Raw genomic sequence first — 25,618 nt, 5'->3', positions numbered from 1 at the left:
TGCTGGTGGATCATGAAGTAAGGAGTTCAAGACCATCCTAGCCAACATGGGGAAACCACATCTCTACTAAAAATACAAAAATTAGCCAGGCATGGTGGCGCGTGCCTGTAATCCCAGCTACTTTGAGGGGCTGAGGCAGGAGAATTGCTTGAACCCAGGAGGTGGAGGTTGCAGTGAGCCGAGACCACACCACTGCACTCCAGCCTGGCGACAGAGCGAGACTCCATTTCAAAAACAAAACATGTTTTTCTCTCCTGTTAATCTGTCTCATGTCAGCTAAATTAATGACCCAGCCAAAGAACTTAGGGAAACCATTTTCCCTCCCCTACAATAACAATCATAAATGTATGTGTATCTAACAATATAATTTCAAAATAAAAGAAACAAAAATTGACTGAATAAAAAGGGGAAAAAAAATGGCTGGGCATAGTGGCTCACGCCTGTAATCTTTTTTTTTTTTTTTTTTTTTTGAGGCGGAGTCTCGCTCTGTCGCCCGGACTGGAGTGCAGTGGCCAGGCTCCGCCTCCCGGGTTTCCGCCATTCTCCTGCCTCAGCCTCCCGAGTAGCTGGGACTACAGGCGCCCGCCACCTCGCCCGGCTAGTTTTTGTATTTTTAGTAGAGACGGGGTTTCACCGTATTAGCCAGGATGGTCTCGATCTCCTGACCTCGTGATCCGCCCGTCTCGGCCTCCCAAAGTGCTGGGATTACAGGCTTGAGCCACCGCGCCCGGCCACGCCTGTAATCTCAACACTTTGGGAGGCTGAGGCAAGTGGACTGCTTGAGCCCAGAAGTTCAAGACCAGCCTGGGCCACATAGTGAAACTCCGTCTCTACAAAAAACATAAAAATTAGCCAGGTGTGGTAGCACACAACTGTAGTCACAGTTTCTCACCAGGCTGAGGCGGGAGAATTGCGTGAACCAAGGTTGAGGCTGCAGTGAGCCATGATTGTGCCACTACTACACTACTGCACTTCAACCTGGGTGGCAGAGCAACACCCTGTCTCAAAAACGGAACGGAACGGAACGGAACAGAACGGAACGGAACGGAAAGGAAAGGGCTATAATCATAGAGATGTTAACATCCCTCTGGCCTAAGTAATTGATATAACTAAATTTTTAAAATTACACATACACACACACACAACAATGTTCCTCAATAAACACAGACAAAGGGTCAGGCATGGTAGCTCACGCTTGTAATCTCAGCATTTAGGGAGGCCAAGGCAGGAGGATCACTTGTGGCCAGGAGTTCAAGATCAACCTAGACAATATAGTGAGACCCTGTATCTGCAAAAATTTTTTTAAAATTAGCCAGGCATGGTGGCACATGCCTATAGTCCCAGTTACTTGAGAGGTTGAGGTGAGAGGATCACTTGAACCCATGAGTTTGAGGCTCCAGTGAACTATGACCATATCACCGCATCCCAGCCTGGGCAACAGAGCAAGACCCCAACTCAAAAACCAAACAAACTAAAAAAAAAAAAAAAAAAAAAAAACAGACATAAAGTCCTTAATAAAATATTAGCAAATTGAATTGGCAACATATAAAAATAGTATGTCTCGTCCATGTTGGGTTTATCTCACAAATGGAAGGTTGGTTTAACATTTGAAAAAATAAATCAATGGGCCAGGTGCTGCAGTGGCTCACACCTGTAATCCCAGCACTTTGGGAGGCTGAGCCAGGCAGATGGCTTGAGGTCAGGAGTTTGAGACCAGCCTGGCCAACAAGGCGAAACCTTGTCTCTACTAAAAATACAAAAATTAGCTGGGCATGGTGGCAGGCACCAGTAATCCCAGCTACTCGGGAGGCTGAGGCAGGAAAATCGCTTGAACCCAGGAGGCAGAGGTTGCAGTGAGTCAAGACCATGCCACAGCACTCCATCTTGGGTGACACAGGGAGACTCTGTCATGCGCACACAAAAATTAACTAAATAAAATAAATCAATGTAATACACTGTATTAACATAATAAAGGAGAAAAATCATTTGATAATTTTTTTGAGATGGAGTCTTACTCTGTTGCCCAAGCTGGAGTGCAGAGGCGCGATCTCGGCTCATTGCAACCTCCACCTCCCAGGTTCAAATGATTCTCCTGCCTCAGCCTCCTGAGTAGCTGGGTTTACAGGCGCCTGCCACCATGTCTGGCTAATTCTTGTATTTTGGCCAGGCTGGTCTCGAACTCCTAACCTCAGGTGATCCACCCGCCTCGGCCTCCCAAAGTGCTGGGATTACAGGCGTGAGCCACTGAGCCCAGCCAATAATTTTTAAATATGCAGAAAAAGCATTTGACAAAATGAAGTACCCATTCATTTTAATAAGTCTCAGAGAATTAGAAATAGAATGTAACTTATTCTATTTGACAAAAGGCATACACAAAAAAACCTACAGTCAGCATCAAACTTAATGGTAAAATATTAAAGACCTATCTTCTAAGAGCAGGAACAAGGCAAAGATATCCACTCTACCACTTCTATTCAATACTGTACTGGAGGTCCTAGTCAGTGCAACAATATTTATAAGAAATAAAGGGCTTAAGGGTTTGAAAGGAAGATAAAACTGTGTACTCAGAGATACCATGATTGTTTATGTAGAAAATCTTGACCGGGCAAGGTGGCTCACGCTTGTAATCCCAGCACTTTGGGAGGTCACGGCGGGTGGATCATCTGAGGTCAGGAGTTCGAGACCAGCCGGACCAACATGGAGAAACCCCATCTCTACCAAAAATACAAAATTAGCCGGGCGTGGTGGTGCATGCCTGTAATCCCAGCTACTCAGGAGGCTGAGGTAGGAGAATCACTTGAACCTGGGAGGCAGAGGTTGTAGTGAGCTGAGATCGTGCCATTGCAATCCAGCCTGGACAATAAGAGCAAAACTCCGTCTCAAAAAAAAAAAAAAAGAAAGAAAGAAAGAAAATCTTGAAGGATATACAAAACAACTAATACACTGACACAGAAATTTAGCAAAATAGCAGGTACAAGGCCAAAAACAAAAATAACTTGTACTTAGCAGCAATTGAAAATTTTTAAAAATTCTTAATTTCATTTACAATAGCATCAAAGAACATAAAATATTTAGGAATAAGTTTAAAGAAAAATGTACAAGATCTGTACACTGAAAACAATAAAATGTTGCTGAGATAAAGACCCAAATAAACAGAAAGATGTATCATATTTATGAATTAAAAGATTTAATATTGTTAAGATGTCAACTTTTCCCAAGTTAATATATGTTCCTACCAGTTGTATCTTTTTTTGTAGAAACTGGCAAACTGATTCTAAAATACACGAGGCCAGGTGCAGTGGCTCACGCCTGTAATCCCAACATTTTGGGAGGCTGCGACGGGCTGACTGCTTGAGTCTAAGAGTTCAAGACCAGCCTGGACAACATGGCGAAACCTTGTCTCTATAAAAAAGACAAAAAATTAGCTGGGTGTGGTAATGAGCATCTGTAGTTCCAGCTACTACAGAGGCTGAGATGAGAGGATTGCTTGAGCCCACAAGGTCGGGGCTGCAGTGAGCCATGATCATGCCACTGCACTCCAGCCTTGAGACACTGTCTCAGAAAAATAAAAAATAAATACATGAAAATGCTGAGAACCTAGAACGTGCAAAGGACCTAGAATGTCTTGAAAAAAAGTAGAAGACCTTCTATTATATGATTTCATGATTTACGATAAAGATATAATAATCACGACAGCATGAATTTTTTATTTATATAAATTATTTAACAAAAAAAACTTTAATAAAGAAACAGAGATCGGCTGGGTGCAGTGGCTCATGCCTGTAATCCCAGCACTTTGGGAGGCCGAGGCGGGCAGATCACCTGAGGTCGGCAGTTCAAGACCAGCCTGATCAACATGGAGAAACTCCATCTCTACTAAAAATACAAAATCAGCCAGGCATGGTGGCGCATGCCTGTAGTCCCAGCCACTCGGGAGGCTAAGACAAGAGAACCGCTTGAACCCGGGAGGCGGAGGTTGCAGTAAGCCGAGATCGCACCATTACTGCATTCCAGCCTGGGCAAAAAGAGCGAAACTCTGTCTCAAATAAAAAAGAACAAAGGGAAAAAAAAAAGAAATAGAGACTAGGTCTCACTGTGTTGCCCAGGCTGGTCTCGAACTCTTGGTTTCAAGTGATCCTCCTGTCTTGACCTCCCAAAGTGCTGGGATTACAGGCATGAGCCACCATGCCCAGCAGACAGTGTAATGTAGTATATAGACAAGTATATCAACACAATAGAATAGTATTCAGAAATAGACCTACTATTCATACACGTGACTCATATCGTCATTTGGTTTTTGGCAAAAGTGCCAAGCAATCAAATAGGGAAAGGAAAGTCTTTTCAATAAATGGTGCTGGAACAACTGGATATCCACATGGAAAAAATGAACCTCAACCTTTACTTCTCACCATACACAAAAATTAATTTGAAGGGTGTGGTGGTACATGGCTGTAGTCCCAGCTACTTGGGAGGCCGAGACAGAAGGATTGTTTGAGGCCAGGAGTTCAAGGTCACAGTGAGCTATGACTGCCACCTGTGAAAAGCCACTGCACTCCAACCTGGGCATCACAGTGAGACTTCGTTTGTAAAAAAAACAAACATACATTCCAATGTTGTGCCTCCCAGGAGGAGAAAAATAAATAAATCAAAGAATTTGAGATGTATCAGAGACATGAATATAAAAGTTAAAATGATAAAGTGTCCATAACAAAATACAGGAGAACATCTCTGCTACTTCAGGGTAGGCAAAGGTAATTTAGAGAAGGCAGAGAAAGCACTACCTATAAAAGAAAAGTTTAATGAATTAGACATTATTTCATCAAAAATGCAATTAAAAAGTGAATAGTCATGTAAGAGAGCAGAAGAAAATTTTTACACAACATATATCTGACAAAGGACTTAAATTGAAAATATAAAAAGAACTTCTACTACACAACAATAAAAAGTCAAAAACTCAACCCCCCAAGAAAAGGGATAAAAAAGTTAGATGATTCCCAAAATAAAATATACAAATGGCCAATAAGCAAATAGGAAAAGAGACATCATCATGAGTCATTGGGGATATTAAAACCACAATGATTCAAACCATCTGCAATCTCTAAAAAACAAAACACACACACCATGAAACACTACTATGCAAGCCCTTGAATAGCAAAGATGTGAAGCAACCAGAACTCTCATATATGGTTGACAGAGTGTAAAATGGTAAACGCAATTTGGAAGCATATCTGGCCGTTTCTTATAAAACTGTTCATATACCTACCTACAATCCAGCAGATTCTGCTAGGAATCTACCCAAGAGAAATAAAAGGATATGTTTGAAGTCTTTATGACTTGCACTTGAATGTTCATAGCAGCTTTATTCGTAACAGTCAAAATCTGAAAACTACTACATGATCATCAACAGGAGAATAAACAAACTCCAATACATCAGTAAGAGGAACACTATTCAACAATAAAGCCGGGCGCGGTGGCTCACGCTTATTACCCCAGCACTTCGGGAGGCTGAGGCGGGCAGATCACTTCAGGTCAGGAGTTCGAAACCAACCTGGGCAACATGGCAAAACCCTGTCTCTACTAAAAATATAAAAATGAGCTGGGCGTGGTGGTGCACGTCTGTAATGCCAGCTACTTGAGAGGTTGAGGTGGAAAAACTGCTCAAACCCGGCAGGTGGAGGTTGCAGTGAGTCAAGATCATGTCACTGCGCTCCAGCTTGGACGACAGAGTGAAACTCATTCTCAAAAATAAATAAATAAACAAATAAATAAATAAATAAAATAAAATAAACACAGTAAAAATGGACAACATGAATATTAAAAGCATTCTGCTGAATGAAAGAATTCTGATACAAAAGAGAACACAGTGTATGATCGATTCCATTTATGTGAAGCTCTGGAACATGCAGAACTAAACTATGGTAAAAAACCACAACAATGGTTGGTTTGGGGAGAGTGGGGGCAGGGACTGACTGGGAAGGCACAAGAGTGAACTTTCAGGTTTAACAGTAATGTATTTTATATATCTTGATGGGGTCTGGTCTGAATTACACAAGTGCACACATTTGTCAAAACTTACTGAATGGTTCCCTTAAGATTTATGTATTTTTCAACCAGTGGACTTGCTAAGTGAAAAAAAAAAGATTTGCGTATTTAACTGCATATAAATTTTATTACCCAAAAATGCAAATAAATATTAAACTCTAATTAATGACGTACATGTATATATGTTTAGGGGTGAAGTTACTGATGACTGCAACTTATTCTGATATGCAATGAAAAAATAAGACCTCAGATTAAAAAAAAAAAAGAAAGAAAAAATAAGACCTCATGTGGTGTCTCCTCTGAACAAAAAAGAAAAGACAGGGCTGAGCACGGTGGCTCACGCCTGTAATCCCAGCACTTTGGGAGGCCAAGTGGGTGCATCACGAGGTCAAGAGATTGAGACCATCCTGGCCAACACAGTGAAACCCCGTCTCTACTAAAAATACAAAAATTAGCCGGGCATGGAGGTGGGCACCTGTAGTCCCTGCTACTAGGGAGGCTGAGGCAGGAGAATTGCTTGAACCTGGAAGGCGGAGGTTGCAGTGAGCCCTCCAGTCTGGTGACAGAGCAAGACTCTGTCTCAAAAAGAAAAGACGGATTGGTGAATAGATAGAGGGATGATAGATGAAAAAGTTGACAAAAACAACTGTAGTAGAATATTAATTGTTGAATCCAGGTGGTGAGTGTTAATGTACAATACTTTCAGCTTCTCTCAATGTTTGAAAATTTTCATAACAAAATATTAGGGGAGAAGTAAATCCAGCAATTTAATTCCTTTGCCTAAAAATCCCAGTTGATGACCGAATAGCATCACAACACTCAACAATTGCCAATTGCTATTATTCAGACTTGGTTCTCATATTTCCCTGCAGATTCTAACACTGTTAAGCATCCTCTTACTTTGGAAAATGTATACTACTATTCTAAATTTTCCCTTTCTTTCTCTCATTATTCTTTTTGTCTTTCCTACTTCTTTCTACTCCCAAACTGTAAGCATAACTCAGAGTGTAGTACTAAGCCCTTCTCTATTTTCCCACCAAAAATTCCCTTCCATTGTAACTATCATCTCTATGTAGTCAACTCCCAATCAAGACAGAGCATCTCTTCTACATTCAAGTCTCTCATTTCCAGCGACCTACTAAGTACTTGAATGTACCATATCATCAAATGTATGACTTCACCCTCAAAACTGAGAACAAGAATTCCAACAGTGATGTTATTTTTGACTTCTGCTTTATTTCTCAAAATAATCAGACAACTCTTCCTGAAACCATTCTTTTCTATTTCGTTTCATTCCACCACTAGTCTGATAATGATTTTTTATTTTACTTTATTTTTTTTTTTTTTGAGACAGGATTTCACTTTGTTGCCCAGGCTGGAGTGCAGTGGCACGGTTATGGCTCATTATAACCTCGACTTCCTGAGCTCAAGCAATCCTCCTACCTCTGCCTCCCAAGTAGTTGGGACTACAGGCACACGCCAACATGCCCAGCTAATTTCTGTATTTTTTGTAGAGACAGGATTTCCCCGTGTTGCCCAGGCTGGTCTCGAACTCCTGGGCTCATGTAATCCTCCTGCTTTGGCCTCCCAAACAGCTGGGATTATAGGCATGTGAGCCACTGCGGCAGGCCATAATGATTCTTATGCTCACTTTATTGCAAGAGTGTACTAGCTGATGTCCCAGTCTCTGTCTCTCCCTACAATTCATCCTGAATATTTCTAAAAGATCTTTATGTATCTCTTATTTGTGCAACTTTTACTATTTCCCATATCTAGAAGATATTACGATATACTAAGCAGAAAAAGTGAAATGTGTTACTGGCTGTGGTAGCAAGTCTCCAAATATGAACCCTTCCAATGAACCAAACCTTCTAGTGATCACATTCCATGTAGTCCTTTCCAAAACAAATCTGGGTTAGTCTTGTGACTTATATTAACCAACACAATGTCACAGAACGAGCACTGTACTGGTTCAAAATCTAAGCCTTAAGACAGCCTGGCAGCTTCTGCTTTGGAACTCAGAGCTCTGGGCTACCATGGAAGAAATCTGGCTCGTCTGCTGGAGAGGCAGAAGCCCTGAGACTATATGGCAAGAGTGAGAATGAGAAAGGCATGGCATCCCAATGTTTCAGCTGAGCTCAGCTTTCCAGGAGTTTCCCACAAAGGGCCAGGGATATGAATGAAGCCATCTTGGATGTCCAGCCCCAGCCACAACCTGACTGGAGCCATATGAATGACTTCAAACGAGGCCAACAGAACCATCCATCTGAGAAGCAATCCACCCAAAGAATTGTGAGAAATAATAAATTACTATTGTTTCAAGATATCAATTTTTACAGTGGTATTTTTACACAGTGATAGCTAATCAAAACAGTTGCCCTCAACAAGCTAACTATATAATGGTGGAGGCAGTTAAGTAAACAAAAAAGGCCACGAAGAAGTGTTATGATAGTGGTATACACAACATGCTACGTGAGTGAAGAGGAGGATTAGCTATATTAGTCAGTCAAGGTGTGTGAGGGGAGGGAAGGAGAGTGTCTGCGAAAGCTTTCTAGAGTAGGTGGCACAGGCTGAGTTTTAAGTACGTTCAGAACACTGCATATAGTAGTTAGGTATAAACCAGCATGGTTGTGTGGGCAAATGGTAAGGATATACCTAGAGATATAAATGTGGAAGAGGTAACTGAAGGCCTCTTATACTAAGTAAAGGGTTAAAACTTTACCCTAAATACTATACAGAACTATGAAAAAATTTAAGCAGGGAAATGACATTATCAGATTTGTATCTTGGAAAGATTTCAATGGTAGCAGTGATTTAGACAATGAGAAAGCAGGCAGGCAGGAAGCAAAGAAAGTTTAGGAGCCCATCTTGGTACTCTAGGAAAACTAAAGAGAACCTGACAGTGACAGAGAGAAAGAATAATTAATATTAAGAATATACAGGCCGGGCGCGGTGGCTCAAGCCTGTGATCCCAGCACTTTGGGAGGCCGAGACGGGCGGATCATGAGGTCAGGAGATCGAGACCATCCTGGCTGGCACGGTGGAACCCCGTCTCTACTAAAGAATACAAAAAAAAAATTAGCCGGGCGAGGTGGCGGGCACCTGTAGTCCCAGCTACTCGGGAGGCTGAGGCAGGAGAATGGCGTGAACCCGGGAGGCGGAGCTTGCAGTGAGCTGAGATCTGGCCACAGCACTCTAGCCTGGGCGGCAGAGCGAGACTCCGTCTCAAAAAAAAAAAAAAAAAAAAAAAAAAAGAATACAAGAGGCTGGGTATACTGGCTTATTCCTATAATCTCAGCACTTTGGGAGGCTGAGGTGGGAGGATCCACTTGAGCCCAGGGGTTCAAGACCAGCCTGGGCAACACAGTCGAGACCCTGTCTCTACAAAGAAAAAAAAAATTAAAGAATTAAAACAAGAGACTATATTGAATATTGACAATGAAATTGTAAAAAGAATAAAAATAAGAGCATCTACAAGACATATTAACATGGATGTGATGAAGAGAGCTAAGAGGGGAATTTAGGAAGGCCCCAATATTCAGCTTACACACTACAGGAAAAAGTGAAGTCAGCTATGGAGAAATAGCAGAAGCAAAAGGGAGTGGGATACACATACAGGTAGAATTCTAGAGTCAGGGCCGGGGCGCGGTTGGCTCAACCTGTAATCCCAGCACTTTGGGAGGCCGAGACGGCGGATCACGAGGTCAGGAGATCGAGACCATCCTGGCTAACACGGTGAAACCCCGTCTCTACTAAAAATACAAAAAACTAGCCGGCGAGGTGGCGGGCGCCTGTGGTCCCAGCTACTCGGAGGCTGAGGCAGGAGAATGGCGTGAACCCGGGAGGCGGAGCTTGCAGTGAGCTGAGATCTGGCCACTGCACTCCAGACCGGGCGACAGAGCAAGACTCCGTCCAAAAAAAAAAAAAAAAAAAAAAAAAAAAAAAAAAAAGAATTCTAGAGTCAGACACAAGGACCAGGAAGAAAGGATGAATGCCTCTGATGGTTAAAAACTGAGGGAAGTTTTCATTGATGACATCTTGTTTCTGAGAAATAAAAGACAAGATCATCTGCTAAGGGTAAGAGGAGAAATGGTGGAGACAGGAAGTTTAGAAAGAGAGATTTAAGTTTGGGATAGACCTCCGAGGAAGAGGAAGCCCTGAAGATCCAGGTGATGCTATAAGTCATAAATGTATTCTGGCCCCAAGACACACAGTTGTGTGATTTTCTCCAGCAGCACTCAGCAGCCCAGGTGTAAGAATGAAGAGGTGGGCTGGGCGCAGGGGCTCAAGCCTGTAATCTGAGCACTCTGGGAGGCCGAGGCAGGTGGATCACTTGAGGTCAGAAGTTCAAAACCATCCTGGCCAACACGATGAAACCCCGTCTCTAATAAAAATACAAAAAATTAGCCGGGCATGGTGGTGGGTGCCTGTAATCCCAGCTATTCAGGAGGCTGAGGCAGGAGAATCACTTGAACCCGGGAGGCGGAGGTTGCAGTGAGCTGAGATCGCGCCATTGGACTCCAGCCTGGGTGACAGAGCGAGACTCTCTCAAAAAACAAAAAACAAAAAAAAGAAGAACGAAGAGGTCAGGTGGCTGACTTGACTAAGGACTGCAGTACTACAGGAAAATAACATGAAAAGAACAAGGCACCAAGAGAACTGATGGTAATGGTAAGCAAGTAATTCCAGTAACAGACCATAAGTCTAGGCTGGCTATGGAAAGAAATACTTCCAGGGAGTTGACAGACTCGGAGGAAATGGAGTGAGGTAGCTGAACAAGAAAGAGATCGTGATATGGTCAAAGTGTAAATTTATTGGGAATAAGACAAAGTCAGAAGGACTGGCTAGGCGCAATGGCTTACACCTGTAATCCCAGCACTTTGGGAGGCCAAGGCAAGCAGATCACCTGAAGGTAGGAATTCAAGACCGACGCGGCCAACATGGTGAAACTCCATCCCTACTAAAAATACAAAAATTAGCCGGGTATGGTGACAGGCACCTGTAATCCCAACTACTCAGGAGGCTGCGACAGGAGAATCGCTTGAACCTGGGAGGCGGAGACTGCAATGAGACGAGATCATGCCATTGCACTCCACCCTACGCGACAAGAGTGAAACTCCGTCTCAAAAAAAAAAAAAGAAGGACTGAAACCTATGGTCAAAATATGGGATGTTGCGGCCGGGCGCGGTGGCTCAAGCCTGTAATCCCAGCACTTTGGGAGGCCGAGACGGGCGGATCACGAGGTCAGGAGATCGAGACCATCCTGGCGAACACGGTGAAACCCCGTCTCTACTAAAAAATACAAAAAACTAGCCGGGTGAGGTGGCGGGCACCTGTAGTCCCAGCTACTTGGGAGGCTGAGGCAGGAGAATGGCGTGAACCCGGGAGGCGGAGCTTGCAGTGAGCTGAGATCCGGCCACTGTACTCCAGCCTGGGCGACAGAGCGAGACTCCGTCTCAAAAAAAAAAAAAAAAAAAAAAAAAATATGGGATGTTGCAACAGCCTAGCTTACTGTTTCCCACCTAAGGAATACTAGATTTGTTGACTGCTATTAAGCTATTAGGACTTCAAAGCATACCTCTCAAGTAGTTAAATACAACAGCACTTGGTGAAAATTTTCCAAAATATATCCTCTTGCACCTGACAATTTTATTTTTTGAGAGAGGATCTGGCTCTATCACCCAGGCTGGAGTACAGTGGTGCAATCACAGCTCACTGCAATCTTGAACTCCTAGGATCAATGATCCTCCCGCTTCAGCCTCCCCAGTAGTTGGGACTATAGGTGTGTACCACTATGCCCGGCAAATTTCTTTACTTTTAGCAGAGATGAGGTCTCACTATATTGCCCAGGCTGGTCCTGAACACCTGACCTCAAGTGATCCTCCCACCTCAGCCTTCCAAAAGTGCTAGGATTACACGTGTGAACTACCTTGCCTGGCCTCAATTTTAATTTAGCATGGATTCTTTTTTTTTTTTTCTTTGAGATGGAATCTTGCTCTGTCACCCAAGCCGGAGTTCAGTGGCATGATCTCAGCTCACTGTGACCTCTGTCTCCTGGGTTTAAGCAATTCTTATGTCTCAGCCTCCCAAGTAGTTGGGACTACAGGCAGCCACTACCATGCCTGGCTAATTTTTTTTTAGTACAGATGGGGTTTCGCCATGTTGGCCAGGCTGATCTCCAACTCCTGACCTCAGGTGATCTGCCCCCCTCGGCCTCCCAAAGTGCTGGGATTACAGGCATGAGCCACTGCACCCAGCCAACACAGACTCTTATATTACATCCAGAGTAATGCTTCCAATGAACAATAACTCCCTTAATCTGCTACGTACCTGTCATTCTATCCTATGAATTGATCAGACAAGTTCAGAGAATTTTTTTTAAAAAAGAAAAATATTGCTTGATATTGCAGTTTTTATGTGCCTTGTCCAAAGCTACATCTATGAAAATATAAATCAATATGTCTTTTAAAACACAAGGTCACCATGAGCCTTACTGCCATTCTCAATGAGTCACTGTTGTCTTGTTGTTGATGTCGTTTTTTTTTTTTTTAATTTTTTTTTTTTATAGAGATAAGGTCTCACTACATTGCCCAGGCTGGTCTCAAACTCCTGGGCTCAAGAGATCCTCCTGCCTTGGCCTCCCAAAGTTCTGGGATTACAGGCATGAGCCATTGCACCTGGACACAATAAGTCACTGTTAAAGGTAGGGAGCTTAAAAGAGGTTCTGCACTGGAAGAGCACTAACAGGGAGACCTCATCTTTCTTTTTTTTTTTTTTTTTTTTTTTTTTTTTTTGAGACGGAGTCTCGCTCTGTCGCCCAGGCTAGAGTGCAGTGGCCGGATCTCAGCTCACTGCAAGCTCCGCCTCCCGGGTTTACGCCATTCTCCTGCCTCAGCCTCCCGAGTAGCTGGGACTACAGGCGCCCACCACCTCGCCCGGCTAGTTTTTTGTATTTTTTAGTAGAGACGGGGTTTCACTGTGTTAGCCAGGATGGTCTCGATATCCTGACCTCGTGATCCGCCCGTCTCGGCCTCCCAAAGTGCTGGGATTACAGGCTTGAGCCACCGCGCCTGGCCAAAACCTCACCTTTCTAATGCCAGCAATAACCTGAAGGATAAAAGCTGGGAACTAGAAATTGTCCCTGCAAAAGCAAGACAACTTCCAGGACAAAGCAGCCAGGTGTCCAGGAGAAAAAAAAATCAAATACATGACTAAACTAAATATTTGATCTTTTACATTTTGGTAAATTCAGTTTGTCTCCTTTAAAAATATAATTAGACCAGGCACAGTGGCTCACGCCTGTAATCCTAAAATTTTGGGAGGTAAAGCGCAGGAGTTTGAGATCAGCCTGGCCAACAAACTGAGATCCAGTCTCTACAAAATAGAAAAACTTAGATGGGCAAGGTGGTGCACACCTGTAGTCCCAGCTACTTGGGAGGCTGAGGCAGAAGGATGGCTTGAACTCAGGAGTTCAAGACTTCAGTGAGCTGTGACTGTACCACTACTACACTCCAGCCTGGCCAACAGAGTGAGATCCTGTTTCTAAAAATAAAAAAATTATAATTACATTGAAATACATAGTGACTACCTTCAAATAGTACAAAGCACTTAGCAGATTTCTATTAAGTAAATTCATCTTTATATAATATTAATGTGAAATTCCCTTAATTTCCAATCCAGTGATAGAATAAACACTTATCAAATAATTATCAGATATATGGCAGTAAAAGAATAAAAGAATAAAACATTAAAAAAAAAATTTCGGCCGGGCACGGTGGCTCAAGCCTGTAATCCCAGCACTTTGGGAGGCCGAGACGGGCGGATCACGAGGTCAGGAGATCGAGACCATCCTGGCTAATACGGTGAAACCCCGTCTCTACTAAAAATACAAAAACTAGCCGGGCGACGAGGCGGCGTCTGTAGTCCCAGCTACTCGGGAGGCTGAGACAGGAGAACGGCGTGAACCCGGGAGGCGGAGCTTGCAGTGAGCTGAGAGCTGGCCACTGCACTCCAGCCTGGGCGGCAGAGCCAGACTCCGTCTCAAAAAAAAAAAAAAAAAAAAAATTTCCGGCCAAGCGAGGTGGCTCATGCCTGTTATCCCAGCACTTTGGGAGGCCAAGGCGGGCGGATCACGAGGTCAGGAGATTGAGACCATCCTGGCTAACACAGTGAAACCCTGTCTCTACTAAAAACACAAAAAATGAGCCGGGTGTGGTGGCAGGCACCTGTAGTCCCAGCTACTTGGGAGTCTGAGGCAGGAGAATCGCTTGAATCCGGGTGATGGAGGCTGCAGTGAGCCGAAATCACACCACTGCATTCCAGCCTGGGTGACAGAGCAAGACTCCATCTCAAAAAACAAAACAAAACAAAACAAAAATTTCAGATTCAGTTCATAAAGAAATGGCACAAGCAGTTCTGCAAAGAAGGCAGAATTTAAGTTAAAACGTATAAGACAGATAAGACATCTTATTAAAGAACGCCATTATTTCCCTAATTTTCCAAGCCAGAAATACGGGAGTGATCCCCAACTCAACCCTGTCTACCCACATTGATCAGTGCTGCCCCTAAATGTCTTATAAATGTGTTCACTTCTTTCATTCCCACTGGCACTACTTTAGTTTCAGCCATAATTATTCTAACCTAGGCTCTGACAAGATAAGTCCCCTTAACTGGTCAAATACACTAATCCAATCCATTTTCCAACTGCCCAAGTAATCTACTTAAAATGCAAATTGGGCCGGGCGCGGTGGCTCAAGCCTGTAATCCCAGCACTTTGGGAGGCCGAGACGGGCGGATCACGAGGTCAGGAGATCGAGACCATCCTGGCTAACACGGTGAAACCCCGTCTCTACTAAAAATACAAAAACTAGCCGGGCGAGGTGGCGGGCGCCTGTAGTCCCAGCTACTCGGGAGGCTGAGGCAGGAGAATGGCGTAAACCCGGGAAGCGGAGCTTGCAGTGAGCTGAGATCCGGCCACTGCACTCCAGTCTGGGCGACAGAGCGAGACTCCGCCTCAAAAAAAAAAAATAAAATAAAATAAAATGCAAATTGTAGGCCAGGCATGATGGCTCTATAATCCCAGCACTTTGGGAGGCCAAGGCGGGTGGATCACTTGAGGTCAGGAGTTCAAGACTAGCCTGGCCAACATGGTGAAACCTCGTCTCTACTAAAAATACAAAAACTAGCCAGGCATAGTGGCACAGGCCTGTAGTTACAGCTACTCAGGAGGCTGAGGCAGGAGAATCACTTGAAACCAGGAGACGGAGGTTACAGTGAGCCAAGATCGTACCACTGCACTCCTGCCTGGGCAACAGAGCAAGGCTCTGTCTCAAAAAATAAAAAAGTAAAATAAAATAAAAATAAAATGCAAATTGTATCATTTGATACTCTCCTCCCTTAAAAAATCCTTCAATATCTCTATCATGGAAAAACCCAAATTCCTTAACACAGTATAAAAGCCTTTTCTGATCTGGACTCATTCCCCTACTTCACATCTGGCTTGCTTTTCTCTCTCATTTCGGAGTCCCCGGCCGGCAGTGTCTTTTCCTTCATTTGTTGCCTGGCTAATTCTTCCCTATACCTACCCTGACCCCTGTTATTTTTTCTTCGAAAATTTCAAACCAACAAAAAGTTAATAAAATAATAAAATGAATATCTACCTGTCATCTAGATTTATCAGTTGTTACATTTTTTTGCCACATTTACATCATGACACTTAACTCCTAAAACTTCAGCAAGTATCTCTTATGAACAAGAACATCCTTCTACATAATGAAACAATGTCATAATTACATGCAAAATATTTTTTAATTTCTTAAACTTTTCTCAACATGGGCTTATACACCCAAAATATGTAACACTGACACAATATTACCTAACACGTAGTCCCTACTGAAATTTTCCCAATTATTCCAAAATGTCCTATAATTATAGTTTGTTTGATTCAGGATCAAACCAAGGATCATGCATTTCATTTGGTGGTTATTTTCTGCCCCTTATTTTTCAGGACTCGATTCTGGAATGATATCCCCTGGGAAGCCCTCTATGACTCCCCTACCCAGTCTGGGTTATGTGCCTCTTTCAGACGCCTTCATACCACCACTGTCATGGTATCATTACACTATTTTGCAATCATCTGTTTATCTATCTGTCTCTCATAATAAACAGTAATCTCTTTGAAGACTTTTTACTTTCCAGGCCCTACTGTCTGGCTCATAGTAGATACTCAATAAATGCTGGCTGAACAAATGAATGAAAACACTAGAAACAGGAAATATAATTGTTATGGACTGAACTGTGCCCCTTAAAACTCGTATCTTGAAGCTCTAACCCCAGTGTAATTGTATTTGGATACTGGGCCTTGAAAGAGGCAATTATGGTTAAATGAAGTCATAAAGTGGGAACCTAATCCAATAGGATTGGTGTCCTTATAAGAAGAGGAAGAGACACCAGGAATATGCATGCATAGCACAAAAGCCATGTGAGACCAGAAGAAGGCAGCTGTCGGCAAGCCAGGAAAAGATTCTCACCAGAAACCAAACCTGCCAACATCTTTACGTTGGACTTCCAGCCTCCAGAACTGTAAAATATTCTGCTGTTTAAGCCACCTAGTCAATGGTATTCTGTTATGGCAGGCCAAGGTGACTAATACAATGTCCAAAATCTATGCGTCCTGGTTCCTATGAATGATGGAATGCTAAGCAAAACCTACACCACTGCTAGAACAAAGATACCTACAAAAGACATTCCCCCTGCTTCCGGAAAACTGAACCCCACACTTAACAGAAAGAATGGCAATAAACATTATTCTGACACTGTGACATATAAATTTAAAGAAAAAAATGGATCTTCAAGAACACAAACACCAAAATTATTAGTATCAATCACCATCTGTAGCAATTCAATCAAATGGAAAAGATAGTAGAGTTACATAAAGAATGTAAAGAGTAAAAGTGAGTTTGTTGAAGGTAAAAAAATAAAAATTAAAAATTAAAAAAAGGCTGGGCACGGTAGCTCACACCTGTAATCCCAGCACTTCGGGAGGCCGAGACAGGTGGATCGCTTGAAGCCAGAAGTTTGAGACCAGCCTGGTCAACACAGTGAGATCCTCATCTCTATAAAAAATTATCTGGGCATGATGGCACTTGCCTGTAATCCCAGATACTCAGGTGGCTGAGGCAAAAGAATCACTTGAACCCAGGAGGCAGAGATTGCAGTGAGCTGAGATTGTGCCACTGCACTCCAACCTGGACGACAGAGCAAGACTCTATCTCAAAAAAAAAAAAAAAAAAAAAAAGAATGTAAAGAGCACACATCAAAAGGAAATTTATTTTCTATGGGGCTTAGAATAACATTATAGACTCATCTTCCCAGTTTCTGCACTTTAATACCTGCTGCTAAGTTGCTACATGTCTATGGTCATCTTTCTCACACAGACTGTGAAGACAAAGGCAGAGACCATGTCATGGGGTGGGAGCAACTGCTTTGATCACTAACAGTGGCTGGGACAGTGTGCTATTCCAGGTACACTCTTCATAATTTCTGGAAAATTATCATTATAGACAACTGACCCACCTTCTAATCATTCGGTATCACTAGATTCTCAACAGAACAACTGATTGGTCTACAAGCCCTCTCTCAAACACAATTCCTCAGGTTGAGCTTCACAGTTATTATCCTGGAGACTCAGAAAATGATTCAGCATATGAGCTTGCAATCTGACGCATTGGCAAAAGCCAAAATTTTTTTGATAAACAAAAAGCATTTTGGTAGAACTTAAAATCAACAGAGTATTCACAGATATTCTGATTTCCAAACAGGTCATTTTAAGAAACTTAGAAAATTGGCCAGGCGTGGTGGCTCACACCTGTAACCCCAGCACTTTGGGAGGCCAAGGCAGGTGAATCATGAGGTCAGGAGATCAAGACCATCCTGGCTAACACAGTGAAACCCCATCTCTACTAAAAATACAAAAATATTAGCCGGGGGTGATGCGGGGGTGCTTGTAGTCCCAGCTACTTAGGAGGCTGAGGCTGGAAAATGACATAAACCCGGGAGGCGGAGCTTGCAGTGAGCCGAGATCATGCCACTGCACTCCAGCTTGGGCAACAGAGTAAGACTCTGTCTCAAAAAAAAAAAAAAAAGAAAGAAACTTAGAAAATTGAAAATTTGACCAAATTCTATGCCCACTTTGCTTTTTCTGCGGTACCCAGAAAAGGACACAAATCCACTAAATAATTCTTTCACAAACAGCTTACAAAGTTACTGTTTGAAATTTACTTTGGATGCTGAATAACATAAATGTAATCATTCAAAGTATGCTCATGGTCTGAACTTGGTTTTGTTTTTTCTTTTTGAGATGGGGTCTCACTCTGTCGCCAGGCTGAAGTCCAGTGGCACGATCTTAGCTCACTGCAACCTCCGCCTTCCGCCTCCTGGGTTCAAGTGACTCCCCTGCCTCAACTTCCCGAGTAGCTGGGACTACAGGCGTGTGCCGCCACACCCAGCTAATTTTGTGTATTTTAGTAGAGATGGGGTTTCATCATGTTGGCCAGGATAGTCTCAACTTCCTGACCTCGTGATCCACCTGCCTCGGCCTCCCAAAGTGCTGGGATAACAGGCCACCGTGCCTGGCCCATGGTCTGAACTTGTAAACATCAGGTTACAAAGTGAAATCAGTGTTAGATTCATATAAAAAAATTGTTTTATTTAAGAGACAAGGTCTTGCTCTGTCACCCAAGCTGGAGTGCAGTGGCGTAATCATAGCTGACTACAGCCTGGAACTCCCGGCTCAAGCGATTCTTCCACCTCAGCCTCCCAAGTAGCTAGGACTACAGCCATGTGCCACTACAACCAGCTAATTTTTTTTTTTTTTTTTTTCTTTGTAGAGAGGGAGTCTTGCTAGCTTGCTCAGGCTGGTCTCAAACTCCTGGCCTCAAGCAATCCTCCCACCTTGGCATCCCAAAGCACTAGGATTATAGGTGTGAGCCACTACGTCCAGACTGTATCAAAATCTTGACCACACTCGGGACTCAACAATTAACTGTTATTATTTCAAAGTATTTAATAAATCTCTGAACCTTTTTCTATGAAGTCTAATGTTTGATACTGAAAAACCGAAAGTCATTGGCGAGTTTTTACTTGCACATTTGTTTTTCAAATAAAAATTAAACCAAAGGGAAAGAAACTACAAATACAAACGGCTCTGGCCCCTCAGGCATATATACATATACACAGGATTTTTATTCTTAACATCAGTTACCTTCTGCCCTTCTCACAAAGCTTCTCAATTTCAGCTTTCAGATCCTGCTCCTTCTGCAAAAACTCCTTCTTTTCTTTCTCTATCTTCTTCTTTGTTTCTTCCCGCTTTATTGTCACATCCTGAATAGCCTTTAATATCTCCTGAGTTCCACACAATTACAGTCGCACACAAATAAAAAAGAAAATAAGTTAGTTCTTTTGATGCAAAGGTTATTTTCAACTATCACAAATTCACGTGTTGACTTTAGTGAATTCAAATTGAATTGAAAGAATGTGGTTGATGAGTAGCTCCAAAAGCCAGTATTCGGACCTAAAGGAGAAAGTTACAGTAACGCAGATTTCAACTCAACAGGAAAAATAATTTCTAGCAATTGCAATCATTCAAAAATGGAATATACTGCCTTGTGAAGCAGTAAGCTCTCCATTACTGGTGTTCAAATAAAGGCTGAATGAACACCTGTCAAGAATGCTGAGAAAGGTGTTCTCGTACCAGGTGAGGATCTGTTACATCCAACAAATATTGTCGTTTCATTTTGTTATGATTCTACTTTATTAGGAATGGGTTTTGTTTGTTTCACTCTTTAACAACAACAAATATATACATATATACACACACACACATATATACACAAACATATATATGTACAAACACACACTTTTTTTTTTTTTTAATAAGAAGTCAAACAGGCCAGGCACAGTGGCTCATGCCTATAATCCTCACACTTTGGGAACCCAAGGCAGGAAGATCACCGTGTCCAGGGGTTCGAGTCCAGCCTAGGCAACACAGAGACCTTGTCTCTACAAAAAATAAAAAAATTAGCCAGGTGTGGTGGCACATGCCTGTAGTCCAGATACTCGAGATGCTGAGGTGGAAAGATAGCTTGAGCCCAGAAAGTCAAGTCAAGGATACAGTGAGCCTTGACTGCACCCACTGTACTCCAGCCTGGGCAACAGAACAAGACCCCAGTCTCAAAAAAAAAAAAAGAAAAGAAAAGAAAAGAAAAAGTGAAATAATACAAAGGTGATAAAGAGTCACTCCCCCACTTCATACCACTTCCACCCATAAGAGTGATCAATGTGTTAACTGCTTTGTATTATGCTTTCACATCTTTCTCGATGCTCACACAAAGACATATATACTTAGGTATGCATTTCTTTGCCTTTTTTTTTTTTAATAAGGTCGTTTTACATACATTATTTTGCATCCTGATTTCTTTTATTTGACATGAATGTATTACGTCAATAAATATCGATCTAATTCAAAAATAGCTGTATAACATATGGATGTATCTAATTTATCCAAACATTCTCTATTAAAAGTCTATGAGTGGTCTGGCACAGTGGCTCACGCCTGTAATCCCAGCACTTTGGGAGGCCGAGGCAGGCGGATCACGAGGTCAGAAGATCAAGACCATCCTGGTTAACACAGTGAAACCCCGTCTCTACTAAAAAAAAAAAAAAAAAAAAAATTAGCCAGGCATGGTGGCAGGCACCTATAGTCCCAGCTACTCAGGAGGCTGAGGCAGGAGAATGGCGTGAATCCAGGAGGCGGAGCTTGCAGTCAGCAGAGATTGTGCCACTGCACTACAGCCTGGGTGACAGAGTGAGACTCCGTCTCAAAAAAAAAAAAAGTCTATGAGTATTAATACTTTTCTCTGAGACACGGTATCGTTCTGTTACTCAGGCTGGAGTGCAGTGGCACAATCTCGGCTCACTGCAACCTCTGTCTTCTGGGCTTAAGCAATCCTCCCACCTCAGCCTCCCATGTAGCTGGAACCACAGGTGCGCACCACCATGCCCGGCTCATTTTTTGTATTTTTGGTAAAGATGGGATTTTGCCATGTTGCCCAGGCTGGTTCAAACTCCTGGACTCAAGTGATCCACCTGCCTCGACCTCTCAAAGTGCTGGGATTACAGGTGTGAGCCACCACATCCGGCCTTGCCTTTTTATTTCAATTAACTCAAAAATAAAATTAAAGTTTGAGTTGGGTATGGACAGCTCAAACTTTAATTTTATTTTTGAGTTAACTGAAATAAAAAGGCCTCCTTTGGGAGGCCAAAGCGGGTGGATTTCTTGAGTCTAGAGTTCAAGACCAGCCTGGGCAACATGGCAAAACCCCGTCTCTACCAAAAATATAAAAAATGAGCCAGGCATAGTGGCATGCACCTGTGTTCCCAGCTACTTGGGAGGCTGAGGTGGGAGGATCACTTAAGCCCAGCAGACAGAAGCTGCAGTAAGCCAAGATTACGCTACTGCACTCCAGGCTGAGTGACAGAGTGAGACTGTCTCAAAAATAAATAAATACATAAAGTTTTAAAAAATTAAAGTTTGATCAGAGACTGCTGCTTAACTCATTGACAATTTCAATATAAGCAAAATACCTGGTGATTCTTCATTTCTTCTTCTCTCCTTTGCTGAAGCTGCTTTAATTGCACTTGGAGCTGATTCTCCACTTGTCTCTGTTTGTCCAGGACCTCCTGGTAACGCTCTTTCAACAGTGTTCTCTCTGTCATCATTTTATCCTATTATGAACAAGACAAGAAAAGTTTATTTCCTAATTTAATCACAAGAAACATTCACCAGTGACTGTCCAAGGCATTGTATAGAGCTCTATAACCGCACTATCCAATAATGAAGCTACTAACCATATGTGGCTATATAAATTTAAATTCATTAACGTATGATGAGATTGGCTGGGCATGGTGGCTCACACCTATAACTGCAGCACTTTGGGAGGCTGAGGTGGGCGGATCACTTGCATTCAGGAATTCGAGACCAGCCTGGGCAACATGGCAAAACCTGGGCTCTAAAAAAAATACAAAAATTAGCTGGGCATGCTGGTACCCGACTGTAGCCCCAGCTACTTGGGAGGTTGAGGTGGGATGATCGCTTGAGCCTGGGAGGCAGAGGTTACAGTGAGCTGAGATCGTGCCACTGCACTTCAGCCTAGGTGACAGAGCAAGACTCTGTCTCAAAAAAGCATCCAGGAATATGATTCCTTACTGGTTAGTAACACTGAAAACTGATGGATCCACTAAAGATGTCTGGAAACCTGGTATTCAGACTGAACAACTCAGCAAGCTTTCATATAAAGTCTGGATTAGAAGTGAGGCTTCTAGACAAGGCACGGTGGTTCTGGCCTATAATCCCAGCACTTTGAGGGGCCAAGGCAGGAAGACTGCTTGAGGCCAGAAGCTCAAGACCAGCCTGGGCAATGTAGTAATACCTGGTCTCTATCAAAAAAAACAATAATGGCCGGGCGCGGTGGCTCAAGCCTGTAATCCCAGCACTTTGGGAGGCCGAGACGGGCAGATCACGAGGTCAGGAGATCGAGACCATCCTGGCTAACACGGTGAAACCCCGTCTCTACTAAAAAATACAAAAAACTAGCCGGGCGACGTGGTGGGCGCCTGTAGTCCCAGCTACTTGGGAGGCTGAGGCGGGAGAATGGTGTAAACCCAGGAGGCGGGGCTTGCAGTGAGCTGAGATCTGGCCATTGCACTCCAGCCTGGGCAGCAGAGCGAGACTCTGTCTCAAAAAAAAAAAAAATAATAATAATAATAATAATAATAAATAAAAACATAGAACTGCTTCTGAAAACAGTTTAGCTCTGCCACCCCCATGTCAGTAAATCAAGAAAATCAATGGTTACCCTTCAAAGGGACACTAAAGTTTGAAGAGAGCCAACTTAAAACACATTTAGTATGAAGTAGCCCATATAATATTTAAACTGAGAGCACTAAACTGAATTTTTTCATTAAATAACCATTTTCAAAGGAAAAAAATTTAAAAAACGAACAGGGAAAATATCATACTATAATCATTTTTACAAAAGGCTCTCAAGGCCAGGCACAGTGGCTCACACCTGTAATCCCGTAACTTTGGGAAGGTGAGGCGGGCAGATCACCTGAGGTAGCAGTTCGAGACCAGCCTGGCCAACATAGTGCAATCCCGTCTCTACTAAAAATACAAAATTACCCAGGCATGGGGGCATATGCCTATAATCCCAGCTACTTGGGAGGCTGAGGCAGGAGAATCACTTGAATCTAGGAGGCAAAGGTTGCAGTGAGCAGAGATTGTGCCACTGCACTTCAGACTGGGCGACAGAGCAAGACTCCATCTCTAAATAAATAATAATAAATAAATAATAATAAATAAAATAAAATAAAATAAAATAAAAAATAAAAAAGACTCTCAAGATAGGACCTTGGCTTTGGGACAAGCTAATCTTTAGTCCATGTACTAAAATGTGACTAAGGTGTCCCAAACAGCTGATTACTCAGCATCACACCTTTCCAGGGATTCTGAACCTGGATTCTATAGGTGGACCTCAGGGAATCTTTGAACTCTCTGCAACTGGTGTATGTATATATTTTTCTGAGACAAGAATTCAAAGTTTCCAAAAGATACTGAAAGACGATCTTAACCAAAGAAAAGTTGAAACCAGCAGATTATTCTTTTTTGAGACAGAGTCTCACTCTGTGACGCAGGCTAGAGTGCAGTGGTGCAAATCTCGGCTTAAGGCAACCTCTGCCTCCCACGTTCAAGCGATTCTTGTGCCTCAGCCTCCCAAGTAGCTGGCATTAAGGGTGTGAGCCAACATGCTCTGCTAATTTTTGCATTTTTAGTAGATATGGGGTTTTGCCATGTTGGCCAAGCCGGTCTTAAACTCCTGGCCTCAAGCAATCCACCTGCCTCAGCCTCCCAAAGTGCTGAGATTACAGGCGTGATCCACCACACCCAACTTCTTTTTTTCTTTTTTTTTTTTTTGAGATGGGATCTCGCTCTGTCTCCCAGGCTGGAGTGCAGTGGTGTCATGTTGGCACACTGTAATCTCCACAGCCCGGGTTCAAGCAATTCTCCTGCCTCAGCCTCCCAAGTAGCTGGGATTACAGGCAAGTGCCACCACGCCTGGCTAAGGTTTTTGTATTTTTAGTACAGACGGGGTTTCACCATGCTGGCTAGGCTGGTCTCAAACTCCTGACCTCAAGAGATCCACCTGCCTCAGCCTCCCAAAGTGCTGGGATTACAAGTGTGAGCCACCATGCCCAGCCTTTCTTTTATCCACAACTCTTTCCCTTTACTTTTTTCTTTTTCTATAATGCATTTTTCTAAATAATAATAATAATAATTTTTATTATAGAGATGAAGTCTCACTATGTTGCCCAGGCTGTTCTCAAATTCTTAGACTCAAGCAATCTACCCACCTCAGCCTCCCAAAGTGCTGGGATTATAGGCATAAGCCAACGCACCCAGCCTATGATCCATGTTTAGAACACAGGATCGGGGAAAAAAATTAGTATCATGGAAAAAAGTATTAACATGCATACTATTACTACATACAAGGAGATAACTTAAAGGCATGCTTGATCCAATTAGTCCAGTCTTAATGAGCTAAAGAGTTTATACACTGTTACTTTGCTTCATCCTTGGCTAGTTGGTTCCTAGGACTAGGAGTAACACTTTCGAAAGTAGGCAGTGGGCAATGGCCATAAATACATGAAAAGGGTAGAAAACAGAACAGGATTTGGGAGGCCGAGGCGGGCGGATCACGAGGTCAGGAGATCGAGACCCTCCTGGCTAACACGGTGAAACCCCGTCTCTACTAAAAATACAAAAAACTAGCCGGGCGCGGTGGCGGGCGCCTGTAGTCCCAGCTACTCGGAGGCTGAGGCGGGAGAATGGCGGGAACCCGGGAGGCGGAGCTTGCAGTGAGCCGATATCGCGCCACTGCACTCCAGCCTGGGCGACACAGCGAGACTCCGTCTCAAAAAAAAAAAAAAAAAAAAAAAGAAAACAGAACAGGAGTCAGGTTTCATATACTGCCACCAAGCTTAACACCTACTTAGTTTCACTGCCTTTTTTATTTTTTGGGTTTTCGTTTTGTTTTGTTTTGTTTTGTTTGTCTAAGACACAGTCTTGCTCTGTCGTCCAGCCTGGAGTGCTGTGGTGCAATCTCGGCTCACTGCAACCTCCGCCTCCCAAGTTCAAGCAATTCTCTCTGCCTCAGCCTCCAGAGTAGCTGGGATTACAGGCGCCCGCCACTACATCCGGCTAATTTTTTATTTTTAGTAGAGATGAGGTTTTGCCATGATGGCCAGGCTAGTCTTGAACTCCTGACTTCAGGTGATACCCCCACCTCGGCCTCCCGAAGTGCTGAGATTACAGGCATGAGCCACTGCGCCCAGCCTCATTGCCTTTTTAAAAGCATGTAGACCTCACTACCACCCAAAAGATAGAGCCAAACAAAACACAACCCTAGGCCTCTTTTGGTCCAATAACTTGCTGGGTTTCATTCGTTCCTGCTTCATCTAG

The 25,618-nt window shown here is 43.1% G+C and overlaps 1 protein-coding gene across 2 annotated transcripts in view; it reads right to left on the bottom strand.

The window, feature by feature from the left end:
- The window catches only part of RNF214 (ring finger protein 214), a 57,891-nt gene that overhangs the window by 22,200 nt on the left and 10,073 nt on the right, over positions 1 to 25,618 (bottom strand). For both annotated transcript variants that reach the window (XM_033206830.1, XM_033206829.1), the window contains exons 5-6: positions 21,685 to 21,825; positions 19,304 to 19,443 (exon numbers count right to left, since the gene is read on the bottom strand). In XM_033206830.1, the coding sequence (XP_033062721.1) occupies positions 19,304 to 19,443; positions 21,685 to 21,825 (281 nt within the window). The remainder of the gene's footprint in view (positions 1 to 19,303; positions 19,444 to 21,684; positions 21,826 to 25,618) is intronic.

Source organism: Trachypithecus francoisi, unplaced genomic scaffold (assembly GCF_009764315.1).
Source record: "Trachypithecus francoisi isolate TF-2019V2 unplaced genomic scaffold, Tfra_2.0 Lachesis_group8, whole genome shotgun sequence".
Taxonomy (NCBI): Eukaryota; Metazoa; Chordata; class Mammalia; order Primates; family Cercopithecidae; genus Trachypithecus; species Trachypithecus francoisi.
The sequence above is the reverse complement of the archived record's forward strand: the minus strand, read 5'-3'. Positions and strand labels throughout refer to the sequence as shown.